General features: G+C 49.4%; 1 protein-coding gene across 3 annotated transcripts; it reads right to left on the bottom strand.

The window, feature by feature from the left end:
* Positions 1-204: 204 nt before the first annotated feature.
* Positions 205-17614, bottom strand: GFI1 (growth factor independent 1 transcriptional repressor). 3 transcript variants are annotated; one of them, XM_038413313.2, is made up of 7 exons: positions 17475-17614; positions 13328-13568; positions 12428-12634; positions 5186-5601; positions 4958-5095; positions 2931-3096; positions 205-1566 (listed from the first exon to the last, which is right to left on the bottom strand). In XM_038413313.2, exons 2-7 carry the CDS (start codon positions 13440-13442, stop codon positions 1388-1390), a joined length of 1221 nt encoding a protein of 406 aa, XP_038269241.1. In that variant the 5' UTR covers positions 13443-13568; positions 17475-17614; the 3' UTR covers positions 205-1387. The 3 variants fall into 3 exon arrangements, with proteins under 3 accessions (XP_038269241.1, XP_038269240.1, XP_038269239.1); XM_038413312.2 differs by lacking the exon at positions 17475-17614 and adding an exon at positions 17217-17457; XM_038413311.2 differs by lacking the exon at positions 17475-17614 and adding an exon at positions 13676-14247.
* Positions 17615-18731: the final 1117 nt, after the last annotated feature.

Here is an 18731-nt window from a genome sequence, read left to right as displayed (position 1 = left end):
TATGGATCACTTGATGACTACCTGTTCTGTTCATTCCCTCTGGGGCACCTGGCATTGGCCACTGTCAGAGGACAGGACACTGGGCTAGATGGACCTTTGGTCTGACCCAGTATGGTCATTCTTATGTTCTTATACAATGTTGCATAATAATAAAGAGTGAAATTTCCTAACTCTGTTGAACTTCTGTACTTCAATGAAAATAACTTCAGAGGATCCTCAATGCTTTATTAATTTAAAACATTATTCCAATAAATATGTACCAATAAACATAAGACACTCCATAAAATCTAAATAAAGACATTTGCAATCCTGCCAACAAAGTGAAAACAGCATATTTTTCCACTGAGGTACACACAGGGTCATTTAAGGCAAATTCAATCAATTACACGTTCATAATTATTCCTGCCCACCCTGGACATGGTAGCATGTAAAAATAAAAGTAAAAAATCCTAATATACAAACAAGTCTATCAGTAACTTGTTAGCTACTTCCCAGTTATTTATAATCAAACCCAGAGTGCTGGTGCAGATGGTCATTCTGGACAGAAAGCCAGAATCTGTTATTCTCACGAGTTCCTAGTTATAAGGCATTACTCTGTGCTTTGGCTTTTCCTGTTGAGTCCTTCATAGGCTTCTCCTTCCCCAACTGATGTAGAGCAAAATACCAACCTTTTCAGATGAGCAACCTCACTCCTAACACACACACACACACACACCCACCCACCCCCAACCAGGCCTTGTCTATACAGACAAACAGAGAGGGATGGAAGGACAGGAGACAAGGGCCTGACTCTCTTCTCACGCTAGTTTTACAGCAATGTAAGTCCCGATTTACACCAGTGTAAGTGAGATCAGAACCAAGCCCAAGCTGATTCCTTGGTGCTGAAAGCAGCAAGATATCCAGTCCAGCTCCTCCACTACAAGCCCTCCTGACAGAGAATGATCAATAAAGCTAGTTAACAGTTAAACTCAAAAAAGCAAGCACTTTCCATAACATTACCTAACAGCTCAATGTGTTTATCATGTAAACTCTGGTTCCCTGCAAGTTAATTTCAAAAATAAAAAGAAGAAGGAATTCATCTTTGCCATGGGTGAAGGACTTTCCAGTTCACCGATATTTTCTAGCTTATCCACACTTGGAACTTCAGGTTTCAGATGGAAACGCTTATTTTCCAGTGTTGAGAGAGAGAAAGCCCAGCCTTTCAGATCCACTTTCAGAGTCCTTCTGGTTGAACTTTCAAAGCTGTGTCCTGTCCTATCCTCCCTGAGATCCTTCCCCAAAAAGTAATGCCAGGGTCTGTGCTAAATGGCATGATTCAGGGCCATCAGGGAAGCAAGGGAGTCTCTTCACATAGTGTTGTAGGTGCTTTCTGTATTGCAGCTGGGTCTCATTTCAGACCGTGTTGTGTCTCCCGATGTCTCCTTAAATCCACCTTCCTCTGGAAGCCTTTGCCACACAGATCACAGCCAAAGGGCTTGAAGCCGGTGTGCTTGCGACTATGGGTGATGAGGTTGGAGCTCTGGCTGAAGGCTTTCCCACACACCTGACACTTGTGGGGCTTCTCACCTACAAGGAGAAGGGGATAAAGAGGGAAGGTCCCTTATTAGACAATCAGCATAGCATCCAGGCAGATCCAGGACAAATTAGCCATAGTCAATGTGCCCCATGCTTTGAAGTGATTACCACGCTGCAATATTGTCATCTCTAAGTGACCATTCAGCAGGGTCACTCTCCCTGGGACAATACTATGGGTGAAATCCTACCCCATTTAAGTTAATGGCAAAACTCCCTTTGATTTCAGTGGGGACAGGACTTCAACCTACGTCTCATTTCAGTAATGTATGTTACCAGATTCTGGTCTCACTTATGCCAGGATAACTCCAGAGTAAATCCATTAGCTGATTTAGAATCTGGCCAAAGATTTGGCCAATAAAGTCCAATTTAAAAAAACTAATTGTCTTTCTTCTTCTCTTCCCCCATCCCATTTTACTATTTAAATGGTTCAGCTGAACAAAATTTTTCAAATGTAGCCACTAAAGTTTAGGTGCTCAACTTAAGACAAACTCTAAGTCAGCCAATGGGTTTACTCTGAAGTTACACTGGAGTAAATGAGACAACTTTATAATAATATTTAAGTTTGTTTTTCACAACCACTTGTGACCTCTTTGAAAGTCAAATACTTTGACAAACTATGATTTAAATCCATAATGCTAGCAGTTTGAAAGGGAAGCTTTATTTTTAAAGATCCCTGAGAAAACCTGCTGCCTTTTTCAACAACATTCTTTGAAAAATGGTTTCCTTGAGTATCTGCAGTGTATTAATTTCCATATTCACAATCACCAACAATGAAACTTGAGAACTATGCACCTCTCCTCCCATTATATGCCAGACTGCAACCATTTGATTGGAAAGTCCGGGTGGAAGCCCAATAGATCTCTGAGTAAATATTTAGACTGAGAGTTGGACCCTGGGTCCTTGAGTTTAATCTAGAGGAGGAGGCTGCTGCTGCTATTGTAAAGTGACTGGCTATGCAGATGGAGATGCAGCAGTCAGATTCACCTGTCATTTTCCAAGGGCCATAGCTCTAAATCAACGCCATATGAATATATTGCTCTACAAATCATCTTACAGAGAAGCTCTTCTGAATAACCACAGGGAGGATCCTATTAAAGCAACACTGATTGGACAGTGAGGATTTCAGTTATTAAACAGAAGCTCTTCATGAAACCAAGCTCAGATTTCCCTTCTTTGCACTATTGCTTCACTTGGGTTTCCACTGTGTGAGCTACCCCGGTGGGGCAAGGGCCCGGCAGAGGGAGCTGCATGCACTGGTCTAGCTGAAGATGAATGGATTGGTGGGAGGGGAGAATCTCCTCTCCAGAATCTATTCCAATGGATAGGGGCTGAATGCCAGCTGCTGCAGGGCTGACCTGTGTGAATGAAAGTGTGTTTCTTCATGTCAGATTTCTGGTGGAACCGTTTCCCACAGTACTGACAGGGGTAGGGCCGGGTATCCGAGTGGATGAGCAGGTGGGTGGACAGGGTGGAAGATCTCTTAAAGCTCTTGCCACAGATCTTACAATCAAAGCTGCGTTCCTGCAGAGAGAGGAAAGACACACACTCTGTTATGCCACTCTCGAGATCTTAGCCATGCAGTCAGCCTACTAGTGCATTAAAAAACACCCCCATCCCAGGAACCACATCCTCCTCCCCGATACCCACTAGGCCCAGTGGAGGCACTAACTTTGGCATTACTGCCCCACTTGGTAATAATACATCCCTGATTCACAGTCAGATAAATTCACCTTCCTCCCAATTCTATGCACCACTCAGACCTAGTGATTTAATGGAACGACTCTTCCAGACAAAGGCACTGTGTGAGACTAGCTACTTTGGTGCCTCAGACTTTGCACTACACATGTGCACATTTGAGGGGGCTCCAATGGAGAAGCCATAAGCCTTCGCTGATAAGCCTGATGGCCACAGTACAGCCCAGTGGGGCATTTGGTTAATGACATTGCAAGGTACAGGACCCCACGTGACATCTTAACAGTGCTGAGGACTGTGGGAGAGTGAGGCATTGAGGGGAACTTTTGGATTGGGTTGAATTCTGTTGGGAAGTTATTGTTTGCGGCTAGTTTTATTTTTCATCAACATTCAGGTCAAAGGTGCCTAGGGCTTTAAGATAAGAGCCTTTTTGGCTGTTAATATTTTTATAAATCAAAATACATATACTGGAACCACCACTAGCTTTCCCTTCACTCATCTTCCTGTCAGACCCTTAGACAGCCCATCACACTCTCCTCTCCTTGTTTCACCTATGTTCCCTCTCTAGACACCCCATTGCAAAATCCTCTCTTCCTTCAATGCTTCTTCCCCTACCACATACTCCTCTCTTCTCCCAGCACTCATGATCCTCCTCCAAGGCCATGTTATGCTTTTCAGATACGTCTGCTTTAAGTCTGTATTTGGCAGGCAGCATTTGCTTGTGCTTGCCCCCAAATGCTTCCTCCTCAGGGGTTTAATACACTGCATTGCTCTTTTTCCACTGTTTAACTGGCGATATTTCCCTTCCTCAGATGCCATGCAGTTGCACACTCATTCACTTGCAAATAAAACAGCAAACAAGTCTCTCTGTAACTCTGTCCTCCTGAAGCTGACTTTGGGAGGGACGATTTGCCAAGCCAAGTGAGTGGGTGAAGGGAAAATATAGTACAGTATCAGCAGGTGGAAAAAGTTACAAATCCTCCTACCAAAGTTAACAACCATATTCTTCTAGTGTGTGACTCAGATCACATTGAGATGGGTGAAGTCTGCTCTCAACACAAGACTGGGTATTCAGGTGCTCCTCTCCTTGCGTGCACGCGCGCGTGCGCACACATGCGCGCACACACACACAGTGTAACTAAAAAGGAGGGCAGATTCACTCCTTTTGGGGGAGAGCTGGCAGGGTGGAGACAATGAGTTTCTTTAACAGCGACAAAAGTCCACCATCCTGCTGCAAGGTCCTAACTTTGTGTCAGAGTGAGACACAAATCCATGACATGAACGGTTGTTTTATTTGTAAAGTACCATAGGTGTCCATAGCTCATTACAGACAAACACGGGGCCTGGGAAATGTGGAGGAAGTTTGGTATGTATTATATTTTGTTAAGTTCATTCTCAGTGTTTATAGTGCCTGGATCCAGGATGCCCACCTGTCACCATGTTCTCCTCATTCAAGTGCCCACCTGCCACTGTGTCCCCATCAGCCCCAGCACTCTACCCCCTGATCCTGGGTGCCTTCCTGCACCATGGCCCGCTCACCCTAAGTGCCCACCAGCTCCCTCCCCTCACCTCAAGTGCCCATCTACCACCATTCAGTTGCCTCAGCTGCCTCTTTGGCTCTGTACCCATGGCCCAGGCTACCTGCCTTAGCAATGCATACCCCTACCTATGTGCCTGCCCTGGCTCTTACTTGGGAGTGCACAGTCTTGTGCTGCTCCAGGCTGACCGCATGACCGAAGGTCTTGCCACACATGTCACAGGCGAAGGGTCTGGTGCCGCTGTGCGAGCGGCGTACATGCACCTCCAGGCCATGTGGGGTGGAGAAGACCTGAGGGGAAAGAGCACACAGGGATCAGGCAGGCTATAATGGGGAGGCAGGGGCTCAGGTAGGACCGGAGTGAGGGTGGTCGGTTCCTACCTTGCTGCACTTGATGCACTTGTAGGAGCCAGTGCTGATCAGCAATGGGCGGCACAGAAGCTCTGACTCCACCTTGATCCCACCTGGGCCTTTCTCCTGCTGTAGCCCAGGCTGGGCCTCTGCATAGAGGCCTGGTGTTGCAGCTGATGGCCGCTCAAAGAGTCCCGGCCCAGAGGAGCTGAAGTCACCATAAAGTCTCAGGGCTGAGCCACAGTTTGCACCAAAGAGAGCAGGCTCCGAGCTCCGCTCACAGAAGAGCCCCAGAGCTGAGCTACGCTCCAGGGTTGAGCAGGGCCTGTAGTTCTGTACCAGATGCCTCAGCTCAGAGCTTCCCAGGGTGCTCCATGCATATGGCTTGAAGGGCACTGAGAATGCGGGTGCCTCATCCAGGGAGGGGCAGACAGAACGCTCAGATGCTGTGGAAACACAAGGGGAGGGAGCGATTAGTGAGGTTCATAGCCACCACCCATTGGGCACAAAGCAGCACCTCAGAAGCCCAAAATAGGGTCCAAAGCCAGAAACCTAACAGTGCTGCACACTCACTCACATGAGGGCTGCCTCTAACCTCTCACAAGGGGCGGGAGAGGGTTGTTACCCTGCATAGCACACTATAGGCTTAATGCATTCATTGTTACACTCTGCAAACGCTGCCAAAGCCAGTTTTTCAAAAATGGCCACTCATTTGGGGTGTCTCAGTTTTTGGATGGCCAACTTGGAACCTCTGGCTTGATTTGCACAGACGTTGCTCTCATCTGCATCTCCCATTGACTTTGACTGGAGTTTTGGGTACTCAGCACCAATGAAAAACATACCCAATATGTGTCTCAGACTGGGTACCTAAAATTAATGGCTACATTTGAAAATGTTGGCCTAAATGTCTAGGCAGTAAGGTAAAGCACACATAATAAATAAATAATGAGCCTCGCTCTTATATAACACTTTTCATATTCTCCTACATATACCATTATGGACATGCCAATAGCAGCTCCCTAGTTAAAGGTCTGATGCATTTTGCACTTTTAGCAGAATTGAAATCCTTCTGTTTCCCAATTTAATGTCTGAATTAGTCTCCAGATTTGGCACCATAAGTCTTTAGAGGACAGTTGAATTGTCTCTGTAATGTTCCTCACTTTTGCAGAGGAAACATTTTAAAATGGTCTCTTGCTGAAATGGAGGTATGTAATGCTCACATGTCTCTGGGTTCCTCTAGTGAAGCAAGCATGGGCCCCACAAACTCTGAACTTTGCAAACTCCAGCCCTCACAAATATGAAAACCGTGAGCATAAGCCACATTTAAAATTAAAGACACAAAAGAGAGTGATTGCCCTTCCTGATCATAACCTACATGAATTGTACCACGGCAGACTGCTGGAGGCTCAGATCCAACACTTACTTCTGTTTTTGCTTACAAAACTAAAACAAAAAAGTTCAAGATGCTCTGGGTTTTGTATTTTGCCAAAATTTCCAGCCAGTTTTAACCTGAGCCAGCAGTTCCGTTCATACCCCTGGTGAGGGAGATGGGCAGCAGGGATATAGCAATGGGCTCTGGGAAAGAGCTTGAGCTCTGGAGGGTCATGAGGATTGAGCAGGAAGAGCTGGGTTTGGAGGACGTGGCTGGTCAAGTGGGACTTTTGAGGAAACGGGGGTTGACAGAGATGTGCCAGGAGCCTGGGAGAAATAGGCTTGGGGCATGTCGCTCAGACCTAGGACACGAGACATGGAGAGATGACACCCAACTCTCTCGGTCCTGACACATTGGACCTTGAAGGGCTCCCTGAGTACTAACTACTGGCTCCCCATCACACCAGTCAGCAGCACAGGGTGAGTCGAGTGCCTCTGTGCTGAGGCATGTGTGTATCAAGGGCGCTCCGTAGCATAACTACACTATGGACTAGGAAGAAGAGGCAACAGCGGGGAGTATTTAATTCACTCTTCACATGCTGATCATAGAATCATAGAATCATAGAATCATAGAATATCAGGGTTGGAAGGGACCCCAGAAGGTCATCTAGTCCAACCCCCTGCTCAAAGCAGGACCAAGTCCCAGTTAAATCATCCCAGCTAGGGCTTTGTCAAGCCTGACCTTAAAAACCTCTAAGGAAGGAGATTCTACCACCTCCCTAGGTAACGCATTCCAGTGTTTCACCACCCTCTTAGTGAAAAAGTTTTTCCTAATATCCAATCTAAACCTCCCCCATTGCAACTTGAGACCATTACTCCTCGTTCTGTCATCTGCTACCATTGAGAACAGTCTAGAGCCATCCTCTTTGAAACCCCCTTTCAGGTAGTTGAAAGCAGCTATCAAATCCCCCCTCATTCTTCTCTTCTCCAGACTAAACAATCCCAGCTCCCTCAGCCTCTCCTCATAAGTCATGTGCTCTAGACCCCTAATCATTTTCGTTGCCCTTCGTTGTACTCTTTCCAATTTATCCACATCCTTCCTGTAGTGTGGGGCCCAAAACTGGACACAGTACTCCAGATGAGGCCTCACCAGTGTCGAATAGAGGGGAACGATCACGTCCCTCGATCTGCTCGCTATGCCCCTACTTATACAACCCAAAATGCCATTGGCCTTCTTGGCAACAAGGGCACACTGCTGACTCATATCCAGCTTCTCGTCCACTGTCACCCCTAGGTCCTTTTCCGCAGAACTGCTGCCGAGCCATTCGGTCCCTAGTCTGTAGCGGTGCATTGGATTCTTCCATCCTAAGTGCAGGACCCTGCATTTATCCTTATTGAACCTCATTAGATTTCTTTTGGCCCAATCCTCCAATTTGTCTAGGTCCTCCTGTATCCTATCCCTCCCCTCCAGCGTATCTACCACTCCTCCCAGTTTAGTATCATCCGCAAATTTGCTGAGAGTGCAATCCACACCATCCTCCAGATCATTTATGAAGATATTGAACAAAACGGGCCCCAGGACCGACCCCTGGGGCACTCCACTTGACACCGGCTGCCAACTAGACATGGAGCCATTGATCACTACCCGTTGAGCCCGACAATCTAGCCAGCTTTCTACCCACCTTATAGTGCATTCATCCAGCCCATACTTCCTTAACTTGCTGACAAGAATGCTGTGGGAGACCGTGTCAAAAGCTTTGCTAAATGATGCCTCCACATAAAGCCATTGGGCTTCATCACACCTCAAGCTGCCTGAACAACCCACCTCACCTTCAGCCCAACACCTCTTCCAGCAAACTCCCACTTGGACAGCCACAGTTACTCCCCTGGCTCCTCACATTCCCAGTCAATTCCTGGCTTCCAGAGGCAGCCTGATGAGTGGAGATGGAGCACTGAATGACTTGGCTGCTTATTTCCTTGCTTTGTGCACTTTATGTTGGGGCGAAATGCAGTCTAGAAACCTCACATCAAAGTAAGGAAGATTTTCGTGTGGGAATACCCACCCATCACACACAGTCACTCCTACAAAATGGGTCTGGACTGCTGACACGATGGTGAACACGGTTTGTCCTGCTCTGCACTGACTGCAAAGCTGTGGTCAGCAGCATGTCAACTCTCTCCGTTCTTCACAACCAGAAGTGTTGTGAGCCACAGTGTTGTCAACTACTGCAATTTGATCACAAGTCTCAGAGTATTTCCTGGCTCTCTTAAAGCCCCAGCTTCCGGAAGGATGTGATTTCATCAGAATTTCAGCTTTCTTTCTCTTATTAAAGTAATTTTCAGGCACTCCTGGTTGGGGTAGAAAGCTTGAAAACATGACCCCCTCAATGTTCCAGCACCGAAAGGCAAATCAAAACATCTCCAGGGCCTTCTTTTTAAAGTCTCATGATTTTTAAGCCAGTCTCTTTATTTTGGGGGGTGGGGGAGGGGCTGACATGATTTTGAGCCCTCGGAGTAGGCAATAGGGATGTGGTAATCTTGGGTAGTGAAGACCAGTCCTGTAAAGTCCCACCCACAGAGATACATAGCGGAGAGCGCCCCCCACACACCGTGCACACCCTCACTAAGGGCTGGATGGAGTCACAGAGGCACCGCCCTGAGGTGGGGCGGGGTGACACTGCTCCTCTGCCCCAGCACGCTTCCCAGCGCCAAGGGCAGTGCAAAGTGCGCCCTCCCCCCCCCCCCCCCCAGCCAGGGCCTGGGCAGAATCGTGTCCCGCCTTCCCTCCATCCCCGCTCCCATTCAGGCGCGCACAAGTGCTGCAATTTTGCCCGGGCTTTGCATAGTTCATGCAAGGGAGGAGAAGAGCCCATCCCCCAAAAGGGCTAGTGGGACTTTAGCCCTAAATGACTGAACTAATAAATGAATAGGCAGCACTGTACGTACACAAAGATACACACACACACATCCACACACCCCATCGCTCTGCCTTCCTAGAGTCTTATACCTGGGAAAAGGTATCGTGCAAATACAATAGCCACTATATATTTAATAGTGTATATTAATATGATTTAAACTAATCGGTTATAGACTATGAATATGTACGGCCAGGTGTTATTACATACAAACATACAATTTATAGGTATTAATGTATTTATATACCGCAGTAATTTGCATAAATACGGTAGCTTTATGGTATGTATAAATGTTATTAGTAATACTATAAATAAATCTACACTATGGAAATTACTATGGCATAAATACAATATTCAGATTGAATTTTACGCACTAATGAAATGTGAATACATAAATTCGTTTTGCAGATCACACGGAATACGAACATGATTCATATTCTATTCCACTATAGGCACATACATCATGTACTCTGTAGCTTTTGTGACTATATACACACTCTCACTGCCTCTGCCCTGTATGAATTTAATTTAGAAAAGCTGTTTCTCTCTTTTCTTACTTGTCAAGCACAGCAATGATCTTTCCACAGAAGAATAAATCCCTCCGTGAAAAATCAAATATTGTATCAATACATTCCCGCGACCTAAGTAGACCTTCATTTTTGTCTTGCAAATTTCTGTGACAGAGAAGTTGGCGAGGGAATGGGCGGGGGGGAGGACTGAGGAGAAAGAATTGGTGGGAGGAACTGCTTTCAGGCTTGCCAGACAGTTCGTACCTGTCTCTGTAGTGATGCCAATCTGGATGGACCATTCAGTGTAACGATTTCAGCAGCATTATTAGGGGACACGCCTGTCGGGTGGGATCAGTGCATGCCAGGGACACCTGCAATCCCCACTGCACTCCTGGGATATGTTCGTTAAGAATTTAACGGGGACAGATCCCTCCAGTATTGATGCCCCCATCGCGAAATCAGTTTCAGCTAGACAAGTTTGTCTCATGTTGTTAAGACACTGGCTCAGAACGCACCTTCCTCGACGCACTCACAGTAAATGAAGCGCTTTAGGCAAGTGAATTTTAGGAGGGGGAAAATAATCATGGAAAAAACCTAGGCGCAGATCTAGCAAAGACTGTCTCTTCAGTGATCTGTGTCCACGTTTAGACACGAGATGGGTGAGGTAATAGGTTTTACTGGACCATCTTTTGTTGGCGAAAGAGGCGAGCTTTCGAGAGCACACAGAGCTCTTCTTCAGGTCTGTGTAAGCTGCACAGCTGGTCTCTGTCGCCAGCAAAAGTGGGTTCAATAGAAGATTCTACCTCACCCATCTTGCGCCTCTGATATCTGGCCCTGGGACCAAAACGGCTACAACAATTACGTGTACACACTGCGGTAGGGGCGTGATCTACAGTTCCCTCTCCAGAAGCCATTAGCGTGGCGGGGGGAGGGAGGGAGTGTTAATTATATTGTTATTATTAATTATAATACAGAAAGCTAAGCAAACTAGATCAAATTGCATCCCCACATTGTGTCTCGTCTACAATTTTATTTGCGTGGAATCAAACCCTGGGGGCTTTTAAAATGTAGAGCTGCTACCCTATTAGATACAGACGTGGCTATGCAGAGGCAGGGACAAACCAGGAATGAAAATCAGGAACAGGTTTTTGTTTGTCTGTGGGGGTTTGTTGATCTTGTAAAGCTGAGACAATTTTTTTCCTTTCCAGCGACAGAAATTGTTGCTTTTTGTGCCGAGTTTATGCACGCACACACTTGGTCTTTTTTCGGCTTTAACGGAGGCAATAAAAAGCTTTGTTATTTTTGTTATAAAACGACACGATTGTATTTTTAAATGAGATAGTATTCAAGCCAAAGTCAGGTCTGCATCTTCTCCCACTGCTCCGGCCACATCAAAGGTACAACCCGGGAGCTAGAGACAGAGCTGTAGCTATAAGTGTGAGCTTCCTGGATTTGGGGTGTTTAAATCTGACCGTCATTATTTTCATCTGTTTTTCAGGAATGCATTTTTAGAAAAGAAAAAAATCCTTTTTTAGACAAGAAACAAGAAATAACTTGAATGGAGGTTAGGAAAGTGTCTAACAGATAATGCGAACACACACACACACGCATGCATCTGATGAAGTGAGCTGTAGCTCACGAAAAGCTTATGCTCTAATAAATTTGTTAGCCTCTAAGGTGCCACAAGTACTCCTTTTCTTTTTGCGAATACAGACTAACACGGCTGTTACTCTGAAACACACACTTACGTTTACTATAGGTGTATAAATAGCCTTGTATCCACATTTACTAGCTTTCATAGCACGTATCCCCTATTGCAGCCCGATCTAGCATATAAGCAAACTCCTCAGAGACCTGCAATCATATTCTTCGCTACACTGTAGCAGCCTATTATATTTAAACACCAACCAAACTAATTTTATATTCCTGTGATTTGCATTCTTCAATATTTCAAGGCTCTCCAGTCAAATTATTCTTTTCTATTCTCTCGTGTCCATGTTCAATCCGAGCTCGATCCTGCTCTATATGAAGCCAACAGGAATGTTGCACTCCGTGAACTAAAAACACCTCTCTGGACGCAGGTTTAAAACCGGAGTAACATGCACAGGGAAGCTCATTTCTAACCCAAAGCAATGTACGGGGGTGGTCGGGATTTGGTGTAACACACAGTGGAGGTTTTCTTCCTAATAGCTACACGGACATTGGTAAAACAATCGACAGCTGCTGCGTTTGCATTCGTGCTGGTCAGTGCCGATCGGGAGTGGACCTGGCAGGACGGTTTGTAGCCAGGAAGCCCCCTCATCCCAAAACAGCTGAGCACGCTCCAGCCCAGTCGATTTCCTTAGGCTGGGACTGACCCCGACGGCTGGCTCCCGGAGGAGAGGCTGGAGAGGGAGACAGACCCTTCCCCTGGGCTGCCAGCCGCGGCCCGCGCCCCCTCCCCGCAGGCGGTGCCCGGTCCCGGCTCCGGGCCCTACCTGGCGAGACGGACGGGGACGGGGGTCTCCAGAAGTCCTCGAACTCCGACGCTCTGTCGCAGACGCTGCCCTCGCAGCTGGGAGCCGAGTCGGAAGCGCCATCGATGGCCTCGCTCAGGTGGGATTCCGGGGAGGAGCGGCCCCGGGGGGGCTCCGGGTCCCGGAGGCCGGAGCTGCACAGACCCGTCTCTCCCGGGATCTTATTGTCTGCGGGGGACAGAGGCGAGAAGGGCCCTTACCCCGGGGCAGGTGGGGAGAGCAGGACCCCCGAGCCCGGCCCGTGGGCCCCTGCCTCCCTGCCAGGGCAGCGTCCCGCCGCGGGCAGCCCGGCAGCCTCGCCCGGGGCCCCAGCAGCGCCCCTGCCCCAGCAGCCGGGCAGCGTCTCCCTCTGTCCCCGCCGTTTCCCCAGCTCAGCGCCGCCGCCGCGGCTTTCCAGGGGCTGGGCTCGGGCCGGCTGCCCAGGGGGCCCCATTCAAACACTAGCCGAGGGCGGGGGGGGGTCCTCGGGACAGCAGGGGGCTGGACCGCAGCTCTGGCTGCCGCTTGCCAGGCGCTGAACTCCCCCAGTACTGGGCGGGCACCTGGCAAGGGGCAGGCACGGGGCAGAGACCTGGTCGCTGGGATCCCCTGGCCCCGGGGCCGCATCTCCTCCCCCTGCCTCCCCCATTGCTACACGCACCAGTCCCCCCACCACACACACACAATCCCCGCCGGGGCCGCGTGCCTTGGCCCCGCGAGCCCCCCCGAGCCCCCAGCCCGCCCTCCCAGGGCTCCGTGGTTGCCCGCCTTGGCGCAGGTCAGGCTCCGATCCCCCACCTCCATCGGTACCGCTCCCAGCCGTGCCCTGAGCCGCGCCCGTCGCGCCGCGCCGGGGCCCCCGATTGCCGGGGCCCGCCCTACCTGCACAGATTTGAGCCAGCACGTTCCCCAGGCGCAGGCTGTAGTCCTCGCCCGGAGAGCGGGGCTGGTGGTAGCTGTGCGCCTTCTTGCTCTTCACCAGGAAAGACCTCGGCATGGTGAGGCTGCCCCGGCGAGGCGAGGCGCCTGTCACTCTCCGCGGCTGTGTCGGAGCCCCGGACACCCCAAATCACCAGCAGCTGCCACCCGTGAATCGCCTTAAATCCCCAGCCTTGGATGTGCTCTGCAGAGAGGGTTGACAAGCCATTGGTTAGGGATCTCCTGGGGGACTGGGAATGGAGACAGGGCGGGGAGAGGCGAGGGGACGGGGCAGGGGAGGAGCCTGCGTACAGGACGGCCGGGCTCCCTTCACCAGGTGGCATTCAGACAGGTGGCTTCAGAACAACGCAGCATCTCCAGGCGCATCAGCCACAAACGGGGCTACCGGCTGGGGAAGGAGGACGGCGGGGGGGGGGTCCGTTTCTTAGTTGTCTCCAACCAGCTGGGAAATCAAACCCGCAGCGCTGCGGAGGGACACGGCTCGTTCACCCTGATGTTACTCAAACGGGGGCGTTACGCAGTCCCCGCTCCTGTCTTTCATCGGGGGGGGCGAGCTGGTGAGAGGGGTGCTGCTTGCCGCTTGTTGAGCAACAGGCATCCGGCAGACGGGGAGAAATAACGCGCGAGTCGCCTTTTGCACCATCCTCGCCTTGGAGAGCTCACCCAGGAGCAGTCTACCCAGGCAGGGCAAACGAGGCGGGTCAGCCAGTGTCATTTACTGAGCTTAAATTGAGCGAAATTCGTCACTCACACAATCCCAGCAAGAAAGCGAAAGGCCACGTGCTCTCATTCCCCCCCCCCCCGAAACTGCTAATAACAAATAGCTGGAGAAACTGATTTCTAATCAAACTTTCGTGAGATGTCTGAGTTACAATATTGTAATGTTTTTATAATTTGCATGGCTGTAAAAATTGTAAAAGCGGCAATATTGTGCGCAGGAACAATATGGGTTATTTTCAGGCTCTTCCCTGTAAGAGACTCGCAAGCAATAGCTTGTATCAGATTGATTTCGTGGGAGGTAAAGTGCAAACAGAAAAAAGTGGCGTCTTGCTCTGTTCTGCTGAGCTTCAGTACAAGGAGAAAAGGAGTCCTTGTGGCACCTTAGAGACGGCTGCTACTCTGAAACCTGTCATAGTACAAGGAGAGTCCTGGAAAGTTTATTCAAGCACATCAGGAAAGAAATGCCAGCTACGCGCCTGCTGTCTGCTGCTGCTGGAAAGTAAAGAGAGCAGCAGCCTTCAACCTGCTGTCTGATCTCTGGGTAACGTAGTGAGCTCACCAATGTTCCTCAGTCACCCCTCCCCCCTACTCGGTGAACAATCCCTGCCAGACACTTGATTCTGTGTGGACAGTCTCTTCGTATTTGCATTAGATCAAGGAGCTAAAAACCAACAGCGAAGCTTAGCCCCCTCGGGGACAGCAACACCACACTTTCTAAAACGATGTAGCAATTGCATGTACTCCGGACAAGTCTGAATGAGGCTGTATTTCTGACCCAGAGACTGTCCGCTAAAGGGTCTTCGGCCACATCAATGGAAATGGGATTGATTTGCTTTGGGGGGGGGGTATAATTAAATCAACAGACTAAATCCAAAAGCTGAGAGTTATCCATTTTGGAGCGTCATGGTATAGTCCGATCCTATGTCAAATATTCGCTGTTGACTAAACTTAAAAAAATCTGAAATTGTAAAAACATTTTAACGGCAACATGAAAACCCGAGATCTCTCCACACACTTGGATCGAAAAGAAAAGCGGGGGAGAAAATCTGTTGACAAGTTTCCTTTGGGGTCTCGGTAATCGGGCATTTAATGAACAGTCGGGTGTGCTATTCAGCTCAGCTCCGTCACATACAGCCTCTGAGCTGGGTTGCCACAACACCTGTACTCGGCACTTTGCAGCAGAGAAATACCCCAGGTCTGAGCTCTAATGCGGGTTTGTTCTCCACCAATGCCGGCTCGCCGGCGTGGAGTAAGGAGCCAGCCTGCGCTTTCTATGAGGAAAGAAAGGAAGATCCTGGATCTTGTCATTGAACTTAAACTGGGTTTGTTTTTCCTCTAATGGCTTCAGTTTGTTATGAACAGCTAAAAGAGGTCCCGTCTGATTTCATTTACCCTGGTAGGGCCGGGCAGAGGGGAACCAATCAATTGCTGCAGATACATTTTTTCAGCAGGCAGCTCTGTAATTTACAATACCAGCAATCAATCGATTGCCTTTCATCGCTCACCCGGGTGTTTTAATATTTATCCCGCCTCTTTCTTTCTTTTTGCCATCGAAAAGGTGGAAACATAGTAAACGTTATTCGGTGGGATCATTGTTAATCCCCTGTAAATTAAAATGGAGGTTCTCTTTACACGATCGCCCGAAAAGCAGTTCTCTTCGCTACAGTATTTTCCGATCGTTCTGTTTGCTAGAAACTGGTGGGAGAGTTTCTCATCTGTTCCACCTGTTCCTTAATTCATCCTTGAGAAGGAGGCACGGTTAACTGTGAAAGGAAGGGGGTAAAAATCAAAGTGGCTTGATAAATTTGTTGACATATTTATCGTGAGCCACAGGAGTGTGCCCTCTATTGATTCATTAACACAGCAGCACAGGGGCCTCAAAAATATTTCAAACACTTCAAAAATCTCAACTTCTGTTTTTTTCCCTCCAAAAGCCCGGGCACGCCTGTGCAAAGGGAGCACCCCCCCCCAGCATCGCTCCTTGCTTGAGCTCCAACACGTGTGCGCGCGCGGTGCTGTCCACACTGCCCGGCTTATCTCTCCACGCACTACTTCCACACACCGTTGGAAAGGGAAGTTACTTCCTTGCCTAATTCCAGTTTGTTAGAGTGACTCGCTGAAATCTCTCCTCTGTTTTTTCCACCAAATGCATCCTATGAAGTGAGCTGTAGCTCACGAAAGCTTATGCTCTAATAAATTTGTTAGTCTCTAAGTTGCCACAAGTACTCCTTTTCTTTTTGCTTTCTCTGAACAAGACAAATCGGTTTCCTTATCTCAGTTCTGGCTGCTGCTTAAATCTGCGCTCCCTGCTGAAAACCAAGGCCAAACTTTCTGAGATGGCAGATAATCCCAGCCAGTAAATGTGGGAACACGATTTCCCAAACCCACCTGGCATTATCCGACCCACCCATAAGCTTTGGCAGGAACTCGGGGAGCGTTTAAAGAGCAGCAGAGCGGTTCTCGTCCCTCTGCGCCCGGGAAATCAAAGCGAGACCCACATTGCCCAGTGATGCTGGCGCTCAGGCTTTTCGGCCACAGGGGTGTGAGATTCCGACCCTGTCCCGGGGCCAGTCAGTGATGCGGCGAGGGCGCAGGCCTGGCTTTCCAGCAGCCTGCTGCATTTCGGCCTCGGTATTATCTTTGGGCGATTCATGGTTATTATTCGCCACGTGCTTTCGTTTCACTGCCGCTCCCCGTCGCCGGGCTGTTATTAACTGTTCTCCTCACTGCATAAAGAGAGGGAGGAAGGCAGCGAGCTGCTCCACCCGCACAGCTGGGCACTCTCAGCCCTTCGCAGGAGGGCCGGGCAAAGCCAATTTCGTCTCCCTGCCCTGCCCGGGGCGCTCCCCCGACACGCGCTGCGCTCCAGACGGCTGCTGGCGAGGAACCCAGGCGGATCTGCCTTGGCTCTGCCCCGGGGGAGACTTGTGTCTAAGCTCCCCTCTCCTTCGGGGCTTGGGGCAGGGCCGGGAGCCGCTCGCACAGGGGCTGAGCAAAGAGCAGCGCTGGTCGGTTTGTCCTTCGCTCTCAGTGAGGCCCGCGGGCCACCGGGGACAGGACATCTCCCCCCGCCGGGCAGGGAAGCAAGGCAAGAAAAGGAAAAGCTGCTTACCATTTGGAAGCGTGGCTGCAGACACCTTTGTGCCACACCGGCTGATAGTTTGGGTGACTTTAAATTAAGGAGAGCTGGTGTTTGAGTTTGCCCCCCCCTTTTTTTTTTCTCAACTCCTTCAGAGCTCAGCCCCTAAAACCACAAATTCCACTTCCTGAGCGTTAGGAGCTTCTGCAACAAAAAGCCTATCAAATGAACGCCCGGTTTTCTCTCTCTCTCTCTGTCTCTCACTCTTTTCCTTAAACGAAAAGGTCTTACCGTACTCAGCCTGGCAGGGTTCGCCGAGGTGGTATCCAAGTGTCATCCTGCAATAGGGCCTTTCATTTCACTCGGGGTTCTGCTCTAGAAATTACACACCGCGAGCTGAACTATTCTTGGATCCTCTTCAACTTCCGCAACGAGAACAGGTCACAGATTCAAAACACAGATTGACTCAAAAAAGTGGGGGGGGGGGGAGGACTGTGCTCGGAGAAGCTGACACAAACCTTTCAGGGACATTCAAACCACTCCTCTCAGCCCCCCCCCCCCATCCCCAGGTCCTAGGAGGCCTGAACAACCCCCACGTGGGGCAGTCTAGACGGGGATTGTATTGTGGATCGGGTTTAAGGCAGAGCACTGTACAAAGGAGACCTTCCCTAGCCTAGAATTAACTTGTTGTGGAAACTCTTTTGGGATAAATACACCCAGCAGCGCTGAAAATACCGTGACACCCAAACCTAGAGGTTTGCTCATTTCCCTTTGGATTTAGGTAATGGTTAAATATGGAAGAGGTAGGCGAGATTCTCTCTCCCGCTCCTTTGCACTGAGGTTATTGTAGCTACAGCGTGATTCAAACACCGCAGGCAAGAAACACACAGTCGGGAAACGACTGCCTTAGAGCAGCCTTCCTTACCTAATTTCCGGTGGTCAGTTTGCTAAATTAGAAAGGATCTGTGAGAAAGGCGCTTGCTGCACGCAGCGTGCAGACCTGAAGTCACCAGAGCTAGTGGGGAAGGGGCGGAGGGAGAGAACAGCTCGGCGAGTGCACCGTTATTATCCAATTTAGCAGCGCTTTACTCACTTCGTGCATGAAAAAAGTCCTTTAAAATTAGAGAGGGGCTCAAACCACTGCCTGCCCCGCTCCCCAAAGTGTGCGGGTGCTCGGATCTGGGCTTTTGGTTCCTCTCATTTTAAAAGAGACGGGACAACTGGTCGACACAATTCTCATCCTGAGCTAGTCTTGAATTCTGACACATCCCAGCGCCCTAAATCCGGGATTCGAAGATCCCGGGAGCTGGTCTGGCCCTTCTGAGGTACACTATTTCTTTTGAGATGCACACTGAGCAGAGTAAATGGACACCCTGGGGGCGGGGGACGGCTGGGTTGCTGCGGATGGAGAGCTCAGATCTCCAGCCTGCACAGAGACTTGAGGGCACCCCGGTCCCTGACTGCTGCTGCTCAGGGGAGAAGGTTCTCCCTGAAATAGTCAAGACTGTGCAAACACTGGCCGCATTACAGAGCGGACACTAGTGTTTT

This window comes from Dermochelys coriacea, chromosome 8 (genome assembly GCF_009764565.3).
Source record: "Dermochelys coriacea isolate rDerCor1 chromosome 8, rDerCor1.pri.v4, whole genome shotgun sequence".
In the NCBI taxonomy this organism is placed as follows: Eukaryota; Metazoa; Chordata; order Testudines; family Dermochelyidae; genus Dermochelys; species Dermochelys coriacea.
This window is presented reverse-complemented; position numbering and strand designations above follow the sequence as displayed.